Source organism: Colias philodice, chromosome 5 (assembly GCF_061535455.1).
Source record: "Colias philodice isolate Cphi_HAF_F1 chromosome 5, ilColPhil1 Martin Lab GWU primary, whole genome shotgun sequence".
In the NCBI taxonomy this organism is placed as follows: domain Eukaryota; kingdom Metazoa; phylum Arthropoda; class Insecta; order Lepidoptera; family Pieridae; genus Colias; species Colias philodice.
The window spans coordinates 11,579,741-11,604,883 of NC_143090.1; the positions used below are offsets into that span (position 1 = coordinate 11,579,741).

Below are 25,143 nucleotides of genomic sequence, written 5' to 3' on the forward strand. Positions count from 1 at the left end.
TTACCCAGTTGATATAATATGTAATACTTGATACTGATAAATTGTAGGTCAATAATATTATGTACTTATGTCTTTGGTATTCCTAAATAGTGCAGAGATTCTCAAACTTTTTTTAATTATTTAAAGTTTAAACGATTAAAAAGAATTTAATTAGGTACCTATATTGCTGATTGTCTACCATATTCGCAAAAATATTTTTAATTTGTAATCTATACTATAACTAGTGGTCCGCCCCGGCTTCGGCCGTGGTACCTACATGTTTAAACTATCCTATCTCTCAAGTTGGATCGAACTGCACAAGCACATGGTGTGCGAATTTTATTATAATCGGTATTCGGTTAAGTGGTTTAGGAGTCCATTGAGGACAAACATTGTGACACGAGATTTATATACATATTATATTCTAAGAGCTAGTACATAAATAATTACTTATATCACTACTTTTACTCTCTTCCGGGTTTCCCATTTTAAAGTCTAATGGTTTGTCATAGCCCATTATCTTAGCATAGTGGAGAGGATCATTAATATAAAGCTGAAGAGTTTGTTTGTTTGTTTGAACGGGCTAATCTCAGGAACTAGGTACTGGTCCGATTTGAAAAATTCTTTCGGTGATAGATAGCCCATTTATCGAGGAAGGCTATAAGCTATAATATATCATCACACTAAGACCAACAGGAGCGAAGCAATGCGGGTGAAACCGCGGAGCACAGCTAGTAAGTAAGATATAAGACGGGGATTCGAGACCTGCAGCCGAGCGTGCAGGATCATAGCCTGAACCGTCACAGGAGTAAAACATATTATATAGGCTGATGATGTTGATGATGACGACGATGACCAGCAGTTATTATTTTTATAATTCTCTGATATCTTAAATACAATATTATGTATAATTATTAGGTATCTATTTTATGTAAGCAAATTTGGAAAATTAAAGCTGTCGTGTAGTCTGTTCTTATTATACGTCTTTTATACCAAATCTCCGGATTTTTTTTTATAAAATATAAAGAAAACAGAAATGTTAAAAATAAAAAATGTTTAATATTCCTAGAATGATTTATATACTGTGCTTTATAAATTGCATTATACATGTGATGATAGGAAGTCGAAACTTATCAACTACCTATAAATAATTTACTTACAATTGGCATTTATCATTAATTATTTTGCGTCGTTCTTGTCAAGATGTATCGTGTAATCATTTTACTGAGTGCGGTTTTATTGTACGTCGATATTGCAAATTGTTTGCATTTTTGTGCTCAATATGAGAATCAAGTGTCCGAAAAACAAACACTCATCGATAACTTACGAGTCTCTTTAAATAATTGTTTGAATAAAAACGAGCAATTAAATGAGCAAAATAATATTGTGCAGTCACGACAAAATGAGGGCGAAAAAAGGGTTCAGGACTTATTGCTCAGGATTAAAAGACACCAAATACAAGATGCACAATGTCGAAAGCAAGCAGAGCAAGCCAATAATAAACTCCTTGCACAGGAACAGATTACCCAAACACGAGTAGCTCAGTACCAAAAACAATTAAATCATCAAGCAGCTTTGATGAAGCAGCAAGAGATGAAAATCAAGGAGAAAGAACAACAAATATCGGATTTACAAGCGAAGTTGTTTGCTCAAGAAAACACCGCTCAAACACAACAAGCTTCGTGTCAGCAACAAAAAGAACAACACCTTCACTTCCAACAACAACAAGAAAAGACGATAAAAGAGCAAGGACAACAGATAACGAATTTACAAGCACAATTGATTGATCAAGAAAAAACCGCACAAACACAATTAACTTTATGTCATCAACAAAAAGAACAACACCTTCACTTCCAACAACAACAAGAAAAGACGATAAAAGAGCAAGGACAACAGATAGCGAATTTACAAGCACAATTGATTGATCAAGAAAAAACCGCACAAACACAATTAACTTTGTGTCAGCAACAAAAAGAACAACACCTTAATTTGCAACAACAACAAGAAAAGACAATAAACGAGCAAGGGCAAAAGATAGCTAATTTACAAGCACAATTGATTTCTCAAGAAAAAACCGCACAAACACAATTAACTTTGTGTCAGCAACAAAAAGAACAACAACAAGAAAAGATAAATAAAGAGCAAGGCCAAAAGATAGCTAATTTACAAGCACAATTGATTGCTCAAGAAAAAACCGCACAAACACAATTAACTTTATGTCAGCAACAAAAAGAACAACACCTTAATTTGCAACAACAACAAGAAAAGACAATAAACGAGCAAGGGCAAAAGATAGCTAATTTACAAGCACAATTGATTTCTCAAGAAAAAACCGCACAAACACAATTAACTTTGTGTCAGCAACAAAAAGAACAACACCTTAATTTGCAACAACAACAAGAAAAGATAAATAAAGAGCAAGGGCAACAGATAGCTAATTTACAAGCAAAGTTGCTTGCTCAAGAAAAGACCGAACAAACACAACAAACTTTGTGTCAGCAACACCTTCAAATCGAACAACAACAAGAAAAGACAATAAAAGAACAAGGACTGTGCAGAAAAATAGTGCAGCTGCAACAGAAATTACTCACACAAGAACAGAGTGCTCTCTCGCAACTATCTTTGTGTCAACAACAACTAAAACAACAAATAGCAATTCATGAAAAAACAACCCAAGAGCAAGAACTTAAGATACAACAGCAACAGATTCGGCTGCTTGAATTAGAAAAAAGTTCAGTGATATTTTCACCTTCTAACATATCACGAAGCCAAACATTTGACCAGGTCAGCTCGTTCTTGAATGAACTGTCCATAATACAGTGTCATTACGCCGCGAAAGAAATTATTGATTCCAGTAAATATAAACTTATATACGATCTACCAAAAAATCTTACAAATGGTAATATAGAAGTTACAATGAATAGAAAAGTTATTTATGTAAAAGTGAGTGAAGGACAAACAGTTTTGTTTGAAAGCGTTGAATTATTGCCAGTTACTGTGGACTTTGAAGAAGCTGACTGGCAAATATTGGGAGATACTTTGGAGATATTAATTCCATTTAACAGGGATAAAACCGACGCTGAAAGAAAATCATGTAATGAGAACGTTTCAATGGTCAGAATAATACAGTCAGATGTAAAAATCGATAAATTAAATAGAAAACAGTAGTGGCTTCTAATTATTTTTTGCTAAAAATGCTTGAAATTGTACCATAATAACTAATAATAATGTAATATAAAATAATATTATAAAATTAGAGCTTTCATCGCAGTGTTAGCGACTAAAGCTGCGGGCTGTGTGTAGTCTCTATTATTGTATTCTAAATAGTAAACCGCAAAAACCATATCATTTTCTTCTTTCATAAGAAACTACGAACAAAGAGAGAAATAATCATTGTTTGCGAAACGCGATATCAAACAAAGGCCTAAAAGTTTTTATGTAGCGAGATAAAACTGGTTTTAATTTAAAATGATATAACAACAGTATAAACCCTTAGACGATACCATTTGTTTAAGTTATGGACTAACTTTTTCAATCAGGAAACCTGTATGTCTTAAAAAGTTCGAAAGTGCAAAGCTTTGGTGTTTTTGAATGGGGTACGATTTTTTTTTCATTATTTAGTGAACGTTTATGTACTTGCATAAAAATAAGTAGTTAGTTAATATATCATAATAAAAATTATTTTTATTAAAAAGCATTTTAATTCCACACATTAGATATATAATTTTATAGGAACAACTACGTATATTTTTGAAGATCTCGTCCATTGAAATAGCAAACTTGTGATTGCATCCACTATCGAGACATTCTGTTTATGTGCCTAGATAAGTGGCGAGTATGCACTTTTGTTCAGTTCTGTAACTTTGAAGTTTTATAGCGTATTCAGTGTTATCGGATACAAATTGGTCATTGAAAATTCAATTGAAATCGTGGATAACTGAAAAAGTCAATTCCATATATACGCCATGTATTATAAACAACTTAAGTAAATATTTTAGCTCAAACGTCTCAAGATTGGGTATTTTGAAATCAACATCAACTTGGATTAGTAATTAGAAAAATCAAAATATTACTTAATTAAGTTCTTACATAATTTAATTAAATATTTAAATTGACGTGAGAAATATAATAAATAATGAATAAATGATACTATACCTAATGCAAATGCTGTAGCCAAAGTAAATTTAAATATGATTTTATGAAAGAAGCAGGTGGCTGGTCAGCCTCGCATCATTAAAAAAAATGACTGGACAAAATATCTTAAATATTAACACCATATCGAGTAAAGTGCTATTGTCATTAAGTAGCCATAAACAGACGGTAAAAATTAATGGACGGTAATGCCCGCCCAGCCGTTAATTTATGTGAGCTTTTTTAGGTTTACGGCTATTTTATGCCCCGTAGAAAAAAAATATATATTTGCGGCTTTGATTCTTAAAAAATAAATACATAGTTACCTAACTACTATAAAGTTGCGAGACTTTTTTGATATTAAGTACCACACTTATAATTAATTAATAAATTTTTAATTAATATTCAATCAAACTATTAAAAGTATTGTAATATGAAATCACGCCACGTAATGATGTGAAGGAATTAATTAAGCATTTATGAAATTATTAGGTAAACTCTGATCTGGATAAAATTTAAAACAGAGAAGCTGGCTTTTAAAGCCATAGAAATCACTACATAGTATAAAACAAAGTCGCTTTCTCTGTCCCTATGTCCCTTTGTACGCTTAAATCTTTGAAACTACGCAACGGATTTTGATGCGGTTTTTAATAGATACAGTGATTCAAGAGGAAGGTTTATATGTATAATAACATCCATTAAATAGTGGAGAAGTACTGTTATTTTTGAGGTTTCTAATGTGATGTCGTAAATAATTACATTTTTTTCCGCTTACATTACAAACGCAGGCTGAACCCTACGAGTTTTATCAAAATAATGTACTAAGTATTGTACACATAGAAAAGGTCTACAGAAAAGTCCGTGATGGTATATGTCTATCTCTTATGGATAACCCACAATATTTTTTTTTTGTCATTTACTTTTTACGACAAATAATGGCTAATTTTCGAAGCGATTTTAACCAATACAGCATTAATCCTTAACCAATTAAATACCTTGAATACATTGTTAATGGTAACGCCAATATAATTAAAATAGTAAATGTAGAAATTAAACGTTTATTGTTTGTGGTGTGTTCCTTCATCCTTCCCTACATACGAGCACAACCAATCATCGCGTGGTCACTAACCACGTGACACGTCCAATAAGACGTGAACGCGACGTTCGTGTCGCTGCAGTCAGTCGAGTTCGCTCCGTTCCTTCGCGAGGTTCGGGACTCGGCCACCGCCGGAGAGCTTCCACGAGGCTCTCTAGATCATCAGGCATTGTGCCCTTGTAACATCACCGGGGTATCCCGTGCCCCGGCCCTTGGTCGCGCTCACCGCCGCGTGTGTGTTGGTGTGGAGTGTGGGACTGGACGCCGTTCTTGCCCGCCGCGAGCTGGAGGACCCTGACCGCGTGGCGGCGCGTGTGTTCTGGACGCTACTCCCTCCGACGAGGTACGTGCCGTGTGTATCCTGTCTATCCCTCTTTGCTAACACCACGTAGATCAAAAATACAGTCCACTTTCATATCGAGAATACATTTACGTATATTTTTATATTGGCGCGACCATTGAGTGGTCACTTCGAGCAGGATAATACCTGATGATTCCACCGCCCTTATTAGGATACTCATTGTGTAGGACCTAATAAGCGATTAGTAGTATCTTCAATGCGAAATACTATTTAATATACCGCATATAATAGAACGACAATGCGTCTTCTACTATTCATATAAAATATATTTTAAACCCGCCCTTATTAGGATACTCATTGTAGGCCCTAATAAGCGATTTAATAGTACATTCATTGTGAAATAACTATAATATACCGCATAGATCGACATTGCGTCATCTATTATTTTTTGCTTAAAATATATTTTATTCCGCCCGTAACATTAAGTTACGCGTATATTATTATTAAAATAGTTAATTAAAACTATATTCATATCGTTTATCCGCAGTTATAACGCTAAAATCATTATAAATCGAACATATTTCATCATATTTATTTATCCGCTACCCGCGCTCGAAATTTATAACGTTATCTAGGTCATTCCGCGATCCGCTGTTATAATCCGACCATATTGAAAATTCATACTCGGTTCATATTACGCTTGCGTCGCTGACCTACTTTATTTAGTCGTATTACTTGTTATTGTAACTTGTATTGTAACATTCTCTGTTTGAATATTATATACTTTTGTTATTAAAAATGCCGCCTAAGAAAATGACTAAGTTACCTGATAGTGACGCTTCGGATGTTAATGATTCGGAAGATATAAATGATTCGCAGTTATCCATGTTATTAGCTAAACGCGAAGTTATATTCGAAATGGTGCAACAAATGTATGATTTGTCTTTAAACGTTCATAACAACGCCTCGCTTATGGAAAGTTTCCTTGACGAGTCCGCGCAGATAGAATCATTACGTGAAAGATTTGAAAAGTGTTTAGACGAATACAATACTCGCTTATTATTATTAACACCTACCGCGAAACCTGATTATAAAAGCCTCGTTGCATTCGAGTCTTTATATAGCAGAGTTATAAGAATTAAATCGCAATATTCGCAACCAAGTCCGTCACACGGAGATATTAATAATTTGCATAAAAATAGGCCTAAATTACCGCCTATCGAATTAGTACCATTTTCGGGTGATATTCGCTCATTTCCGCTGTTTCTTTCGAATTTTGAATCAGTTGTTCATAACAATCCCGGCCTTACAGATGCCGAGCGTTTATATTATTTACTAGGTAAATTAACGGGGAAGGCCACAACTGTTATAGCTGGTATAACCCCCTCCGCTGAAAATTATAATTTAATTTTACAAACTTTAAAAGATAAATATGATGATAAACGTATGTTAGTTTCCGCGTATTTAAATCAAATGTTTGATTTTAAACCTTTGCTTTCTCCGTCCGCAACAAACTTTGATTTATTTACTGATAACTTTATTAGCGCAGTGCGCGCCTTACAGAATATAAAGTTAGATAATATTACAGATTTAATGATTGTTCATATCGCGTTGAAGAAGTTAGATTCAGATACTGTTCGCGCTTTCGAGACAAAGTTTGGTAGTGAAATGCCTACTTTTGATAACTTAGTTCAATTTATTCAAACTCGTGCGAAGGTATTAGAACGCATTCATCCTTCCACAAATTCGGGAATAAATAAACCGCCTCGAAAGTATAATAATTATAACCGCAGTTCAAAATATAATATCTCGTCTGCTCCGCCTAAGTATCAGTCTTACGTAACAACCGCTGATTCCGCATATAGTTGTCTTTGTACAAATATTACGCATCAAAATTTATATAAATGTTCGAGTTTTCATAAAATGAGTCCGCAGGAACGTTTGAAATACGTAAAGGATAGAAACGCGTGTATAAATTGTCTCAGTATAAAACATCGAGTTTCTAGTTGTTCGTCATATTCTGGCTGTCGCGTTTGTAAATTAAAACATCATACGATGTTACATTTGAAACGCGAATCTTCCATTCCCGCGCCTGCGTCTCACCCCCCGCCGCGCAGCACACCGCCGTTGCCTGCGCCGTCACCGCCGTCGGGCGAATGCCGCCCTGACGTAATTGCGCTATATACCGCTAGCTATACAGCTGATACTGATAACGCATTTCAATGCAACGCGCCCGCGAATAAACAACATACTATTTTATTATCAACCGCTGAAGTCGTATCTTATAATTGTAAAGGCGAACGGCTTGTTATTCGCGCGCTTTTAGATTCCGCTTCGCAAAGTCACTTCATTACGAATGAATGTTGTGAACGTTTAGGTATTAAACCGCAGAAAACCGAACGTACTATTATTAAGGGGTTCGGTGGTTCAGAAAAAATTGTAAATAGTAATTCCGTAAATATAAAATTTTATTCGCGTCTTGACAACAACATATCTTTTAATATTTCACCGCTAGTTGTTGATCATGTTACGGATTTATTACCCACCGCTGTTATAGACACTTCTGTCTTATCGCATATTTCGCATTTACCGCTCGCAGATGAGAGTTTTGGTACGCCAAATAAAATCGATTTATTAATCGGTGCTTCTCTGTTCCCTCATCTGCTTCTCCCCGACGTAGTTCATGCATCTCGTGACTCGTCGGCGCCCGCTGCATTGCGCACGGTGTTAGGCTATGTAATAATGGGTTCAGTACCCACCATACCTAACATACATAAACCGCCCTTGACGTGTTGTCACGTTCAAGAGACCGCCGCTATTGACTCATTAGTCAGGCGTTTTTGGGAGCTCGAGGAGCTTCCTACCGCACCGCCCGTTCAACATCCCGATGATGTTGAATGTGAAGAATATTATAAATTAACTACAACCCGCGACCCCGTGAGTGGTAGATATATTGTTTCGCTTCCATTTAAGGATGATTTCTACACTCTCGGTGACTCATTTAATATTGCCCGCAAGCGTTTCATGTGCCTCGAAAGAAAGCTACAGGCTTCACCTAAATTAAGGTTGGCATATGATGACGTCATAAAAGATTATCTAACGAAAAATTATATTTCACCCGCGCCTCCGTATGATCCGCGTGACCCTACACCTATTTATATTATACCGCATCACGCTGTTCTGCGCGAGGATAAATCGTCGACTAAGCTGCGCATGGTTTTAGATGCTAGCATGCCAACTTCTGGAAGCCAGCGTTCGTTGAATGACCTTCTGCATGTTGGGCCGAATTTACAAGGCAATTTGTTTACAATAATTTTAGGTTTTCGTCTCCACGCGATTGCCATGACCGCCGATTGCCGCCAACAGTTTCTGCAGATATTCGTGCGTGAGTTTGATCGTCGTTTTCAATGTTTTTTATATCGTTTCAGCCCGCAGGATCCGCTGCTGCTTTATCAATTTAATCGAGTTTGCTTCGGCATCAAGTCTAGTCCTTATCATGCACTGCGCACGGTAAGACAGCTCGTAGAAGATGACGGCGCGAAATATCCGCTCGCGAGTGGCATTGCGTCTTCCTCGTTGTATATGGATGATATCGCCTTCTCTATTCCCACGGAATGTGAAGCAGTTTCCGCGTCGCAGCAGCTCATCGATTTGTTTAAGGGAGCTCAGTGGGATCTTATTAAATGGAATAGTAATAGCAAAAATGTGTTAGATAATCTTCCCGCTTCGCAAAAACTTTTACCCTCCGCGGTGGAGTTTGATAAGACCGTGCAACATAAATTACTTGGTCTGCATTGGTCTACTGTTCATTATTGTTTTTATTTTAAAATTACCGCTCCCGCCGATGTGATGTGCACTAAGCACTCCATCTTGTCAATTGCCGCCCGTCTGTGGGACATGATGGGCTTCGTTGCTCCCACAGTCGTGTATAACATCCCATCAGATAATTTCTACCATGTTTCTGGTATTGAAATTCCCGCTGTCATTCTTTCGCGTGGTATTACGCCACAAAATCTCGTACCGCACCCTCTGTGGTTCCACGGACCCCAGTGGGCTCGTTCGGACCCATCTGATTGGCCTCTTAGGAGTCTCGATGGTGAGTCTATTGCAGACATTCCCGAACGAAAATTATTAGCGCACACTGTGTGCCCGCCTATAAAGCATTGCGCTTTATACGATACCGCCCTTCGCGTCTCGTCGCGTCGTGTATTTTATATTTATAGGTTCCTTATGTTATTAACCCGCCGCGGTGTTATGATGACCGTAGAGGAACCTAATTTCGCTGAGAATAAAATTATTCCCGCCCTGCAAAATAAATATTTTGCAGAGGAGTATTATAATATACTCTTTTATAAATTTTATTCGCAGGCTCTCAACCGCTTGAGGCCTTTTATTCGCAACAGACTTATCCTCATCGGACGTCTAAGCGATTCCGCCCTGGAATATGCACATAAGCATCCAGTGATATTACCGCGCAATGATCAAATAATTATCATGATCATTGATTATTATCAGATTAAATATTTTATGAATATTATAACACACTTGTTTCGTGTTATTTTAATTACCGCGCTTTTATTAGCTTTACCCGCGCCGCAAGTCAAATCTGATCACGTCAGTTTACTTGATAGGCATTCGCTACTGGACAAGTTAGTTCAGTCGTTTTGGAAACGTTGGAGAATGGAATACTTACACGGTTTGCAGGTTAGGCAGAAATGGAATATGCCTTCCACACCTATTACTCCTGGAACGGTCGTGGTTGTGATAAATTATAATGCACCGCCCCTAACCTGGCCTTTAGCCGTCGTAGAGAAAGTACATCCTTCAAAGGACGACGTCGCGCGCGTTTGTACAGTTAGAACCGCCAAGGGAACTTACCTTCGCCCGGTCGTTCGTTTATGTCCGCTTCCAAGACAATAGTTATATCGCATTAGTATATTACCGCAGTTAGTTAAGTTTAATTTTAAGTTTTGCACCGCTTTCGTTTATAATTTCTTAGTTATAATACCGCCGTGACTTTAGGAATTTTTATACCCCGCTCGCTTTACGCGATCCTAGAGTCATAGAATTTGTTAGTTGTAATACCGCCGTGACTTTAGGAATTTATATACCCCGCTCGCACTACGCGATCCTAGAGTCATAGAATTTGTTAGTTATATTTCCGCCGTGACTTTTAGGAATTTTTATTATCCCGCTCGCATTTTGCGCTCCTAGAGCCATAGAACTTGTTATTTATATTACCGCCGTGGCTCTTAGGACTTTATTAACCCGCGCGCATTATGCGATCCTAGAGTCATAGTTTTTCGCTGTATCTTATGATTGGTTTTAAATGGTGACCCATTTAGGGCGGGTGGATATGGTAACGCCAATATAATTAAAATAGTAAATGTAGAAATTAAACGTTTATTGTTTGTGGTGTGTTCCTTCATCCTTCCCTACATACGAGCACAACCAATCATCGCGTGGTCACTAACCACGTGACACGTCCAATAAGACGTGAACGCGACGTTCGTGTCGCTGCAGTCAGTCGAGTTCGCTCCGTTCCTTCGCGAGGTTCGGGACTCGGCCACCGCCGGAGAGCTTCCACGAGGCTCTCTAGATCATCAGGCATTGTGCCCTTGTAACACCACCGGGGTATCCCGTGCCCCGGCCCTTGGTCGCGCTCACCGCCGCGTGTGTGTTTGTGTGGAGTGTGGGACTGGACGCCGTTCTTGCCCGCCGCGAGCTGGAGGACCCTGACCGCGTGGCGGCGCGTGTGTTCTGGACGCTACTCCCTCCGACGAGGTATGTGCCGTATGATCCTGTCTATCCCTCTTTGCTAACACCACGTAGATCTGAATACAGTCCACTTTCATATCGAGAATATATTTACGTATATTTTTATATTGGCGCGACCAGTTAATTTAATATAGATCTATATGGCCCCTTACACCGTATGATTTAAGTGAATATTTTCGAAGATATTACAGATTTAAAAATTGCGGGACGTAGCGTTTGCGGCGGTACCGGCCGGCCGCCATTGCACCCGTGCGAAGCCGGGGTGGGTCGCTAGTATCAAATAAAAAGGGTCTTGACAGACGGACGGACGGACGGACGGACAGACGGACAACAAAGTGATCCTATAAGGGTTCCGTTTTTTCCTTTTGAGGTACGGAACCCTAAAAACCAGTTAAATTTTAACCTAGTGTTTATGAATATCGTTTTTTAAAACTAACACATGATGTAAAATGTTTATTTGACTGGATGTCCCAGGCATCAGCTAGTTTCTTACAAGTCATATTAGTAACAGAAACAAATAACCAATTCAATGAAGTGTACAGAATGGGGATTTATCCGCCGTTTCCTCTTCAATAACACATGAATACGTGACTAAAAACAACCTTAGCTTTCTTAGCGATATGCTTATGTGAATGAACATATTTCGTTCAATAAAATATTCAACGATTTCAATGAATGTATGTAACTACTGTTATGTATAAATGTAACATATAAACGGAAATATTTACATATTCAGTTGATATGCCATAATAGATAAACCGCTTATTAGTCACTAGCTTTTCGCTTACGGCTTCGCCCACTTAGTAAGTATAAAACCTGTCTCTATCTATTAAAAAAACTGCATCAAAATCCATTGCACAGTTTTAAAGATTTAAGCATACATAGGGATATAGAGACAGAGAAAGAAACTATGTATTATACTATGCAGTGATATGCGTACTACTGCTGTTGTTGATCACCCCAACTCTGCCTAGGTAGTCGTTCATCTATTTTGTAAGTATGCTTGACAGTTTAAAAATTAAAATTAAATTTTACTTTTTATTCTAATCCGATATATAGGTAGATAAATTCACTGAAACAAAAACTGTTAAAATCGATGTAGCCGTTCTTGAATTATAAATTACTTGAGTTTTACTATATAAATGATATAACTAACGCAACCTATATATATACTACAGAATATATTATATTATATGTACTAAAGTACTAACAGAATAAATTGTACTGAAAAACAGACCGTAAACAAAACGGATCCAATATTATGGAGTCAACGAACCGACCAACTTATAATTTGTTTGTCAAATTCCTTGTTTTTAATGGATTTGTTATTTCAATTCTGTTTGCACATTCGGGACTTCACTTGATTTGATTTTCTGTTTGTACAATCGATATTACAATCAAATATTTCGCAGTATTAATAGTATGAACTTTTTAAGGAAATCTTTCGAGAGAAGAGTGTTGTGTTGTGTGTTCAAGAGTTATCAATAAACTAGCTGTACACTGCGGTTTTGCCTAGCCTTCCTCTATAAATCTATCTAGCACCCAAAGAATTTTTTAAATCGGACCAGTAGTTCCTGAAATTATCGTGTTTAAACAAACAAACTCTTCAGCTTTATAATATTAGTTTAGATTGCTAAGGTGAAATAAAACAAAACTGAAAAAATATAAATTTAATTACAGCATTATTTACAAATTTCAGATAAATAATTACAAATCGCTATCCTACAAAGGTGGTAAGTCAAATATCCGCAATGGCACTAACTATTACGTTACACTACAATTTTACACTTACAACTACTAATGTACAAAAGTTTACAATTCCTATTCTTAAAGCTTCATCGTTGCCATGGCAACAGTACTAGTAACAAAAAAAGACGTGTGTCACTCGGGGACTGCCGCGGTAAAGCTATTGCATGCTATGCCTTCAAGCCACACCTCCGCGCCCGTCGGAGTGGGGAGCGTGAGGTTTTTTCGTTACGGAATTTCTGGATTCGGTCCCCGCGCTCAAGGCCCGCGATAGAAGCTATGCAATAGCTTAATAACTCATAACGGTCTCGCGAACACGAGTCTCTCACTGCCTTGTCTCCGCATGATCTCCGCAGCAGGCGTGGCCACAAACATGGCGGGCTGACCGCTCAGCTCCACGAAACTGCCCACCCTTCGGTTGGTGCTCAGTTTCCTCATCCTAGTATCGAACTGATCTTCGTTCTCGCTATGATCGTAGTCTATCATGGGCTCGTTCATAACTTCTTTCCTTCTGTAATTCTTCTTGTTTAGGAAGTACGATGGCGTGACGTTCACGTTAGGAGTTGAAGCTTGTCGCGTTATTCGTGATCCCGAGCCGATTCTCTCGAAGGATGGGAAGTGTCGAAGGTTTTCTGAGAAGGATTGTCTTCGATGGTTGTACCGGCGAATGTCTAACGGCTGGTGGCCGAACGACGCCCGTCGATTGAACCGCGGCTCTGAATCTCGGTAGGCCTTGCGGTCGTGGTTGTGATTGGACTTCAGGGAATCTTCGTAACTGCATCTGTAATCATTTAATCTACTGTTAAGCTGTTTGTGACTTGCAACGCTACTTGTGAAAATTGTTGTTTAGTAATTAAAGGTAACTAAATACAATGAACATTATGCGAAATAGTTTCATTTCTACCATTGAAAGAAATACTTATAATACATTTGCGATGAGCAATAAATCATCAACGTCAATGCTCATTTAGTTATTAGAAAAATGTATAAGGCGCGGGTCAAACACAAGCGGCGTGGGCGCGGGCGTGCCATAAGCGCACCTCTTGAATCTGTTTTGCTGTTTTTATTTTTGAAGTAATACTTCTTTAGGCGGGTGGTGAGCAAAATTTCAAGGTCGCGTCACGGCAATGCGACGATTTTTTGTTATCTTTGAATCTTGCCAAAGAAATTTCACTTCACTTTTTATGAACTTGACAATAAAGAATATTAAAAAATATGTTCCCTCACCCGCTGCTCTCCTCCGAAGTGTGCACAGAGGACTGACCGCACGGACACTTCCCCTCAGCGATGCCGGAGTCCTGTCCGCTGGAATTCACTGACGTTATCGATGTGTCCTGTCCTTTCCTATGTTCATGTTTGTGTTAAACGTGATGGTATTTAATCGATACACTAGTTTCAAATACAATTTGAAGTCAAAGGTTATGTGTCCTCTCTGTTAGAATGACCATCACCGATTTATATGATTTTTTTGTTAAGGTTAGTGTCGGTTGCTGAGTGTATGTAGAAATCATGTTGAAGAAACATTAGTTGTGTTAAACATGTTAATAAGGAAAGGAACAGGATTTAAATAAATAAACTTATATTAATATGGCTTAAATATACATGTATGTATGTCTCACCTCTTCGACGGTCTCTGATTAAACTTAATACACATCCTTTCGTGTTTGTGATTGAATATTTCCGATCCATTTATATTATCAAATTGACCTTTAATACATTTTTGGTGCGCTTTCCCAAACTCCTCGATAGTGTTACCGTGGGGACAAATCTTCTTTGTGGGATTTTGGTTAATTACATCGATGTAAGAATCAGCTTCGCTATAGGATTGGTTTAATTCTTGGCACTGATTATTTCCCGATGGGAACAGACCTCCGAACTTACTGAGATGCTCAGTAGAGAAAGCGTTATGACGATGTTGGGAATATGGTTGATGACGGTTTCTGTTAGGACAAGATAGAAGAGAAGTGAGTCCAAGAAATAATAGGTTAATTTAGAATAGCGAAAGAATATACAGCATACTATTATAATATAAAGAAATACTTGATAGTTTTGATAGTATAATTACAAGTGATGTATGAGCTATTAACAATGAAAGCGAATATGTGCAATAATTTAAAATATGATAATATTGTATTGTAATCAAAAGATAACAATAGTAATGAAACACTTAAAATCTTTGTACTTTTTATTAAAGTAAGTCAGGCAATAAATTAAAGTTTAAGGTACTAAATCGTATTTTCTAGAATTTATTCTAAAAGTTAATTTATAAAATAATGTGTCGTATGCTTTCTTTTGTGGTGATGATGATGGTGGTGTCTGAAATGTGGAATAAAAAACCTTGCTTACTTTCATGAATCATTCCTCTGGCCTTTGTAAGCAGATTTTTGTTAAAAATTGGTACAAATATATCAGACTATTTTTTACCTTTTCGTCTTCCTGACGCAGAGTATACATATAGCAGTAGTGAAGGCACCGATAAACACTAGACATCCTAGAGCAACTACACTAATTTCCACAGTACTGAACATTTGCGCACTTCTTGCTTGTACCATTGTGGTGTCACCAACTTCAAGCACTTTGAAACCGGCCAAATTGTGACGTAGTGCTACTTCTCTCTTCATTAGTGATCTAGAAGATAATAATAATTTGAATTCTAGTAATTTAATGTTTTTTTTTTGAACGAATTTTTGAACCTGAAAATAATACGACTTCCTTGCTACAGCTACGTGACGATGATGACATTGCTAATTTTTAATAAGTAATTAGAAGAGATTTTTTTGTATGTATACGGAGAAGATTGATAAAATAAGAAAATAAATCATAAACGCCTACTCATTTGAGTTATTACAGAATTATAACGACGAACAGCACTTACTTTTGCAACACATCCATATCAATTATAGCATTAGATACCGGGTCAACAGCGTAAATGTACATGTCGGTTCTGAAATGGAAATAATTTTCGAATTAATTATAGATAGGTACAAAATTATATATTAATTGAAACGATTATACAGTTATTTTCCGACAGCAAATTTTAAAAAAGATCTGGATTTTCTAAGCAAGATTTATGAAGTGATATGATTAATTTAAAGTAAGCAAATTGTGCTTAAAAGTAACTTGAATATTATTGGTAACTATATATTATATTCTGCATCCTTGACCAATAAATTTCGTTAATTATTTTTAAAGCTGCCAATAACACATTAAAGATGTAAAAAAAGCCGAAAGTATGATAAAAATTAAGATAAATGGATTAACTTACGCATAACCATCCATAGCAGCCTTAACACTAGTTTCCAGTCTCCGCACGCGAATATCAAAGCCGGTAATATTGGAGAGATACCTCGTTATATTGTATAATTCTTTTTCGACTTCCATGGGCTTTGCAGCTACTACTATTACAAGTTGCTTGTTTTCGTCTAGCACGTATACCTGTATTTATAAAAAAAAATTATTGAAAAAGCTTGTAAAAAAGAGGATAAGTTTTTAAATATCAGCAAAGATAATTTTCATTATTGGTCATAAAATTTTAGACTGCTGATTGCACAGCTGATTGAGATAGTGTCAGTTTACAACGTTGCAGAAACATTCTCTGCAACATGATGTGTTGATGGGGACCATTTCTTTAGCATGATTGTATGTTTTCATTTTGTATGATTTTTTAAGTTTTTTTTTATTGATGTTAAGCTGAGATGTGGTCTAAGATGGTACGTGCTTCGCTAGAAGGTACCTGTTCACACTACGCTTGAAGACCCCCATATTTTATAAATAAAGTAATGTTATGCACTAAACACATAAGTACTCACAAAAACATTAGCTATCGCCGATCTCCCATCATCCGCCCCCCGTCTGTCCGTGGCCTTAACATCAAACCCCAGCACTTTCCCCGCGTCCCGCACAAAGGACCCCGCAACCCGCACCCGCCCGCTCACACCATCCACGCTAAACCGGCCCTCCGAGTTGATCACTTGGTAGCGAATATCTGCATTGATACCCGCGTCTGCGTCTATCGCCTGAAACCAGATTATTGTTATACGATTTTTTTTTTTATGTATTAGCGGGCAAACGAGCTGGAGCGTCACCGGATTAATGCGATGATTGGCGCCGCCCATGATCACCCACAAGACCTGTACGGTTGCAGGTGTGTTGCCTTTTAGGGAAGAGTACGCTCTCTTTTTGGAGTACCCTAAGTCGTATCTGTCCGGAAATGCTGAGCTCGATTTGAATATTTTTTGCCATTTTTCGTAGTTATTCATAATTCAACGAAATAAATTGTTAATTATAACCTTATACCGATTTTAAACTGTAAGCACGCCTTGTCTGTGCTAGATTTTTCTTCTATTTTGAAAACGTGAGATACCATAAAAATTATTTTCATATTAATTTTATTTAATCTTGTCTGGATAAAGGCCAAAATTTCAAAAATATCATAAAATTATCGTCATGTTTATTTCAATTACTAATATTGGGAGGAAATACAAATACAACAATTGCAATAGCAATTAATAAAATCCATTTGCTAAATGCCTAGATAATCTTTTCATATTACTTATTCTTACCTGTAACTGTATAACTTCATATCCAAATGGTGCAGTTGTTGGAATGGCTGTAACCATCGGTCGACCTCCATAGATAAACCTCGGAGCGTTATCGTTAACATCCTTAATTCTAACTACAACTTTTACATCAAACTTCGTCATTCCCTCTAATACATCATCTGCTACAGGATATATCATGTGCGGTAACTCTCGACTAATCTTTTGCCTCTCAGCTCTAACAATAACCTCGTAAATATCACGGGTTTCTCTATCAGGACTTTTTATTAAATATAACGTTCCATTACGAGGATCTATCACAAAAGTTCTCTTTATATCCGTCTCGTTTTCGTTGTAAATGTAATACCTCATTTTGAAATTTTCATAATATTCTGTTAAATTGAGGGTGACAAGTTCGACTGGCGTTTGGACATTTTCTTCAATTTCTAATTCATAATATCTTGATATAAATACCGGTTTGTCCGATACCTCAACTTCATCTGGGACATCTGTTACAGTTAATATAACAAAGGCGGTGGAACTTAAGCTCGGAGATCCAAGATCCGATGCGATTACAGTTATATTGTGTACTGATTGAGTCTCATAATCTAACCTCCCTGTCGTGGTTATAACACCTTCTTTCGAATCGATAGAAAATATATTGAGCTGATTTTTCTTTTGCGGTATGCTGTATAGAATTAAACCGTTGCCGTTTCCGATAAAATCGGAATCGTTTGCGTAAACTCTAGCTACAACAGTACCAATGGGAGCATTTTCTTCAAGTGTTGCTCTATAAACGGGAATCATTTTTACAGACTCATAATTGTGGTTTATTTTTTCATCTGCTTCAGCATGTTTCCATTCTAATAGTTCATTATAATCAAAGAATTTCGGCGCGTTATCGTTAACATCTAATACTTGCACTTCAACACTTACAGACGATGATAATTTCTTTTCTTGACCATTATCCATGGCTACGACTGTAAGTACGTACTTATCTTCTTTCTCTCTATCAAGTTCACCATTAACACTAAATACCCCACTCAATGGTGATATTTCAAATGGTAAATCATCATTTGGGGGATCAATAAAGTATGTTATATTAGCATTTTGGCCAAAGTCAGCGTCAGTTGCATCTACTTTTCCTAGAACTCGTCTACTGTATTGTGCTTCTTCTACATTAAAGCTATACCAAGCCTTTTTAAACATTGGGAAATGATCATTAACGTCTTTAATAAACAGTCTTATGGTTATGTGATCACTTAGTTGGCCGCCATCCAATGCTGATATATTTAGTCGAAATTCGGATTCTGGTGGTAATCCTCTAGCGGCAACAATATTACCATATCTCTCATTAATTACAAAATATCTCTTCATTTGTAAAGCAGTAGCAGGGAGTGAATAAGGCGGCAAAAATACCTCAGAAATAAATTCATAACGAATTTGACCATTTGTCCCACTATCCATATCTATAGCGTGTAATTTTAGTATAGTTGTTCCAACCGCAATATTTTCAGGTATTAGAAATAGTGGAGAATCCACGGTTACAGCAAATTTATTCTTAGGTTTAGCTTCAACATTAAATATAACGCCGGTAGCATTTCCCTTCTCTTTGTATACATTCACAGAACTCACTTCAGAGTTTTCTAATAATTCTATGTTTTCACCGAGAGGAATTATTACTTGGTCAAATTTAGGTGCATTGTCATTAACGTCTGCCACGAATATGGTTAATTTTGCTTCTGAATTTAAACTTCCTCTGTCTCTGGCTACAATTTTCAAAAGATAAGCGTTTTTTTCTTCCCTATCAAGTTTGTTTCCAATAAACGTGACAACTCCGGATTCTTCGTTGACATTAAATAATTCATGACCATCGCCAAAGAGAGTGTATGTAAATATAGCATTAGTCCCCGTATCCGCATCTTTTGCTTTAATTTTATTATTCATTTTAACTTCCGTTCCTTTCGATGCATTTTCAGTTATTGTCCCTTCATATAAAGGCAGCTCAAATACTGGAGGGTTATCATTTTCATCGTCAACGTGTATCGTAACTTGATACAAATTGGCGCCAGAAATAACTCCTTTGACAAACTCTGCTATTACGGTCATTCTATACGTATCTCTCTTTTCTCTATCCAAGGGCTTCTGTGCATAAATTGTACCATCTTGTCCTAAAAAAAAAATATTTTAAGAAAATTTATATAATATCGTAATAATGTTAAGTTAATGTTAATTAACATAATAATGTTAATGTTAATTAAAAATGCTAATTAGCAGTGAGATTTTTCACTGCAAAATTCAAGACAGTTAAACATTTTTGTACTATTATGCATTCATGAAAAGTTATTTTATATCTTACCAATGCCAACATCATCAGAAACATCCTGTTGGTTGGCAATAATGAATCTAACTTTTCCGGTATAATTCACTGAAATTGTGCTTATATTGCTTGGAAATATTTGTCCAATTGTAGCTCCAGCGACATTCTCTCTAACATGAAACACGAGCGGCGAATGCGTTCCTCTGAAATAATGAAAGGGTGTTATTTATAATTTTTAAATTTTCAATAATTACGAATACAGAAAATAATTACTTCAAAAAGACACCTCTCTCATCGTTAACGTCCACGACATGAACAGTTGCATTGGTTGTGATTGTGAAATTGTATTTTTCTTGTATTGCTACGGCTTCAAAGTCATAAACGGGTCGATCGAATTTAGATAACTCATCTACGACTGTAATGACACCGGAACGCTCTTCAACCGCGAATGGTACTAGAAAAGAATAACATTTATATAATCAACGAATTCAATAAAATATTTTTTTATTTATTGAAGTGAAACTTCTTTAGGCGCGTTGTGAGTAAAATTTCAAGGTCGCGTCATAGCAATACCGTCACGTCATCGAGTGAGGTGACGATTTTGGTACCTTTGAATGTTGCCACAGAAGTTTCACTTCTGACACACGTGTTCTCGGCACACACGCTTTTTTTCTGTAGGTAATATAAAACAATTCACAAATACCTCCTTCTTCATATCCGTGTAATAAATCATAAGATAGCTCTCCCTTCTGCATGGCTTCATTGACTCTTATTTGCCCGACGCTTGTCCCAATAGCCACGTTTGATCCAACCCAAAATTCGTACGGAGATCCAATAAAATCTGGTTTATCGGTTTTAGAACCTAAATAATAAATTAAAACGTTAAAAAAATTATTACAACATGTATGCCGATTTCAATAAGGTACCTAGCTTTTCTGTCAATAATTATTATTATATTTCAACTAGCTGTGCCTCGCGGTTTCACCCGCATTGCTCCGCTCCTGTTGGTCTTAGGGTGATGATATATAGCTTATAACCTTCCTCGATAAATGGGCTATCTAACACCGATATGACAATAATTTTTCAAATATGACCAGTAGTTCCTGAGATTAGCGTGTTCAAACAAACAATCAAACTCTTCAGCATAATAGATTAGTATACGATGTTAATTATTTCTTACAATTGTTCTTAAAACATACTTCTTATTTCTAAAATCTTACCTTTGTTTATATTTATGACGTCAATAGTAACCACAGCTAACGAATATCTTCGTTCACTGGGATTCGCTGGTTGATCAGACGCTTCAATAAATAAAGCATGTCTTCCTTCTAAAATAGGCGACTCTGCCAAAGTAATTACTCCAGTTTTGGCATCAACTTGAAACGGCGATGTTATTGTAAGATTACTCGTCCTTTGCAAATCATATAACACTATTCCATTCCTTCCTAAATCGTGATCCACTGCTTTTACAGTTCCAATTTCAGTTCCTATCTTCGCATTGGATTTAACAGAGAATTCATATAAATTACTCGGTATGAAAATTGGGTTATTATCATTTGCATCTAGTAATGTTACTTCTACAGTAACGAATGACATTAATTGATGCGTATCATCATTGTATTCAATGTTCTCAGCTTTTGTGCCTATTCTATCTGGAAACACGTATGTTGTTTTTTCTTTTGATGGAGGTAGTTTTGGAGCGGGATTTCGTCGCCATTTTGCTAGCCTCTGTTTGTCCAGGAATGTGCCCACAATGCTCGGATTCTTTTCTTTAGCGAACACTTTCATTCGTAATGACGAATGTTGTTCGCGATCTAAGACAGTCTGAGGAAATAAAGAACATTTTATACGTAATTTTTGAATTAATTGAAGAAAATATGTATTTTCATACTAAAATTTAATAATACAAACTTGATTTTTGACAGTGAGCCAACCAGTTCTAGGGTCTATAGAAAAGGCTCCGTTGGGGTCGTGCAGTTGATATGTAAATTCCCCATTATCGCCTTGGTCCTTATCAGTCGCCATCACTTGAAGAACACTGAAACCTAAGAAAATAGTATTCATCTTGTATCAAATGTATTCAAGACTTCAAAAATAATATCATTTGTATCGCTACGTTATCATAAAGTAAATATGTATTGTGGAAACGTAGTCCAAAAATAAATTTGTTAAAATTTACTGGTATTAAATTAATGATATGGTCGTATTCACGATTAAAATCTATACAAAACGTAACATAAGTCAACAATTTTTATAAAAATTGTAAAAATTATATTCAAGTTATGTATTATTGTTTTAAATGCCTGTTTCACAAAATATTAAACTCATACCATTGGGCAAGTTCTCAACAATGCTGATATTATAGAAGTCCACCTCGAACTCGGGCAGATTGTCGTTCAAGTCCAATATCTCGAGCTCGACTCTCGCCTGTGCGGTCTTCAGCGGATTGTCCACTTGGCCAGCTTGGATTTGGAGTATAAATGTATTCCCTGGATATAGGATGATATTTTTTCAATGTTTAAAATAATATTTCCTAGAGATTATTTGACAACTGTGATAACTTATTTTGAGTTTGAGTTATTAAAAAGTGTATCGCTTAGAATAGCTGAGTGCATTTAAGAATTCGGAATAACCAGTTATTTTATAATAATATTTTTTTTATTCGCATAAACGCAATATTTTTTTACAGAACTTTTAAACTGAATTTGTATTATCGTGCTTATGATATACGCTTTAAAACATTATTAGTGTACAAAAAATTGGCCATCAAAACTTCCAACATACCGGGTAAACCGCTCTCATTATCCAGATCGATCTCTCTGTCCAGGAACAGGCTCCCATTCAATGGGCTGAGTGAGAACAGTCTCCTATCATTCCCAGACACCAGTTCATATCGAACTGGTGCAGCCAGCCCGCTGTCCTGGTCGAAGGCTCGGATTGGTTGCGGGAACGATAACTCGCGGTGGATTCGCTTGTTCTGGGGAAATAAGGATATTAGGCTATTAAAGTTCTAACTGTGACCGTACGTTGTAACGACGTCGTACACGGTGTTATACAGGGTGACTGGAAATTCAACGTGATCCTTCAAAGGGGTTATACTAGAGGTCATTTGCAACAAATTAAGTCCAGCTAACCAGGGGTCAAAAATGGATGGTTATTGAGCTATGACGGATTTTGATATGAAAATTTTCTGCCTTTTTACCAAAAACAATTAATTATGAAAAAACTACTACACTGTTAACATTCAATTGATATTTTTTTGAAAGCCGAAGAATGAGCGATCAGTTTAAAAAAAAAACTTGCCCTAAACTTGCATCACCTCAAAAAGAAAAGGGTCATAGCTCAATAACCATCCATTTTTGACCCCTGGTTAGCTGGACTTAATTTGTTGCAAATGACCTAGAGGTCAGGACTAGAGTATAACCCCTTTGAAGGATCACGTCGAATTACCAGTCACCCTGTATAGATAGCTCATAGTCTTCCACCATAAATGAACTGACCCTGAACATTTTTCAAATTGGACCAGTAGTTCTTGTGATTAACGTGATCAAACGAACTCTTCAGCTTTATTTTTTTTACATTGTGAGTAAAAATACTAGCTAACCCTAAAAACGGTGCTCCGCTAGTTACTTATCACATGTATAAAAATAGTTTAAAACCTATTTCATAATTCCCGATGAGTATGAAAATTAATACGAGAATTATTTGAAGGAACATATGTATATGGTTGTGATGGATAGGAGAAGTGTTATGAGGTCGATCAAATCATATCAATTTATATGTAAATGAAACAGTCAGGTCACAATACATGGATCATCACTACAGGATACATCATCACTATCATAACATAAAATAAAGTCACTTCCCACTATAGCTATGTGATATAGATATTTTAAATACTATCCATAAACAAATATCAATAAGAAACCAAATAATTACCATAAGAGGATAAAACTCCGGTATTTTAGTTCTGTAGACATCAAGCGTGAACTTGGGAGGCAGGTCATCATTGTCCAACACGAGGATGTGGAGTGTGGTGTTGGAGCTGCGGGGGGGGGACCCGCGGTCCTGGGAAACAATAGAGATTGTGTTAAGATGAATATTATTAACTATGTATATAAATGGGTTTTGAATCAGGTAATCTGTGCCGGTACATAATAACTATACATAAACAGGCGTACTGTACATGTATTTTGTAATACAATAAGTTTTACTGAATGATAAATGTTAAACATTGTTCAGGTATGTACAAGAGGAATGGCGCGAAAGGATGCGGGTTCGAGTCCCGCCTCGTGATCGAATTTTTTCTATTCTTTATAAATTTATATGTACAAGACGTTTAAAAGATGATTAATTAATTATCGGTCAATTAAGGAAAGCTGGCATGTTCACAGTACTCACACTTATGCAATTTCACTTACAGTATGTTCAAAAATAAATGCGACTCTAGTTTCATTTTAGACTTGAATTGTAAAATGGGTGCGTTGTAGATAAATATATGCAAATATAATTATGAAAGCTCTCATAATTTACCTGTAAAATTATAATTTAAAAGTAAATCAATTGATGAAGTTAATTATTTATTCTAATAATAATCAATTGGATAAAAGTATTAATAATCATTCAATTATCAAATAATTATTAAATTTCAGGTCATAAAAACAATACAAATAACACGTGCGCTCAATCCCAACACACGGATGGTTGTTTTGATAATGATTTAAATAACGGACGTCTTCTGCAGTTGCGGAGCAGTCTTGTCCTGACTTTGGTCGAGTAAAGATATCTAAGAAATATTATATTTGTAGTAAGTACGTAATACCTACCAAGTACCAATACGCGCTAACAAATATGTGTTACATGTTTATTGTATAATTTTCACATTATTGGTTTTAAACTCAAACTCAAACATTTATACAATTAGACTTCTTCTAGAAGCACTTTTGAATCGTCATAACAGTTTAACAGTTTTAACATTTACCACCAATTCAGAAAGCAGTATCTATAGAGAAGAAGAAGAATCTATTTAATCATAATCGTAATCTTCTACTTCACTGAAACTTTCATCGCTCGAAGAACTCGCCGTCGGAATTTCTTAATGTTATTATAAATGAGTCAGTGTAATTATCTACTTTTGGTTCTAATTGAATATATTTTTCCTCATGTTCTCGCGTCTTTCTCCAAACGTCACTAAACATATCCAGACTAATAGCATTTGCTTCCTTTCTAAATAATTCTTCCACAGTTTTCAAGT

The 25,143-nt window shown here is 36.3% G+C and overlaps 2 protein-coding genes across 6 annotated transcripts in view; one reads left to right on the forward strand and one right to left on the reverse strand.

Annotated features, from left to right (window-relative positions):
* Positions 1-7,315: 7,315 nt before the first annotated feature.
* Positions 7,316-11,394, forward strand: LOC149488679 (uncharacterized). Its single transcript, XM_089695769.1, has one exon. The coding sequence runs from the start codon at positions 7,431-7,433 to the stop codon at positions 10,425-10,427; it is 2,997 nt and encodes a 998-aa protein (XP_089551895.1). The 5' UTR covers positions 7,316-7,430; the 3' UTR covers positions 10,428-11,394.
* A 1,546-nt stretch (positions 11,395-12,940) lies between these two features.
* Cad89D (cadherin 89D) overlaps positions 12,941-25,143 on the reverse strand; it is a 46,614-nt gene continuing 34,411 nt past the window's right edge. For 2 of the 5 annotated variants that reach the window (XM_089695088.1, XM_089695089.1), the window contains exons 7-22: positions 23,829-23,957; positions 22,674-22,866; positions 22,220-22,378; positions 21,801-21,934; positions 21,110-21,713; positions 20,593-20,751; positions 20,163-20,343; positions 19,929-20,092; positions 17,594-19,740; positions 16,841-17,047; positions 16,297-16,466; positions 15,907-15,975; positions 15,456-15,659; positions 14,651-14,971; positions 14,259-14,375; positions 12,941-13,812 (exon numbers count right to left, since the gene is read on the reverse strand). In XM_089695088.1, coding sequence (XP_089551214.1) covers positions 13,329-13,812; positions 14,259-14,375; positions 14,651-14,971; positions 15,456-15,659; positions 15,907-15,975; positions 16,297-16,466; positions 16,841-17,047; positions 17,594-19,740; positions 19,929-20,092; positions 20,163-20,343; positions 20,593-20,751; positions 21,110-21,713; positions 21,801-21,934; positions 22,220-22,378; positions 22,674-22,866; positions 23,829-23,957 — 5,442 coding nt within the window. In that variant the 3' untranslated portion in view covers positions 12,941-13,328. Of the gene's footprint in view, positions 13,813-14,258; positions 14,376-14,650; positions 14,972-15,050; positions 15,348-15,455; positions 15,660-15,906; positions 15,976-16,296; positions 16,467-16,840; positions 17,048-17,593; positions 19,741-19,928; positions 20,093-20,162; positions 20,344-20,592; positions 20,752-21,109; positions 21,714-21,800; positions 21,935-22,219; positions 22,379-22,673; positions 22,867-23,828; positions 23,958-25,143 lie in introns of those variants that run through there. The other 3 variants (XM_089695090.1, XM_089695091.1, XM_089695092.1) reach the window with 3 other exon arrangements.

Excerpts from the sequence above, each read along its gene's own strand:
- LOC149488679 (XM_089695769.1), top strand. The coding sequence starts at position 7,431 with ATGAGTCCGCAGGAACGTTTGAAATACGTAAAGGATAGAAACGCGTGT.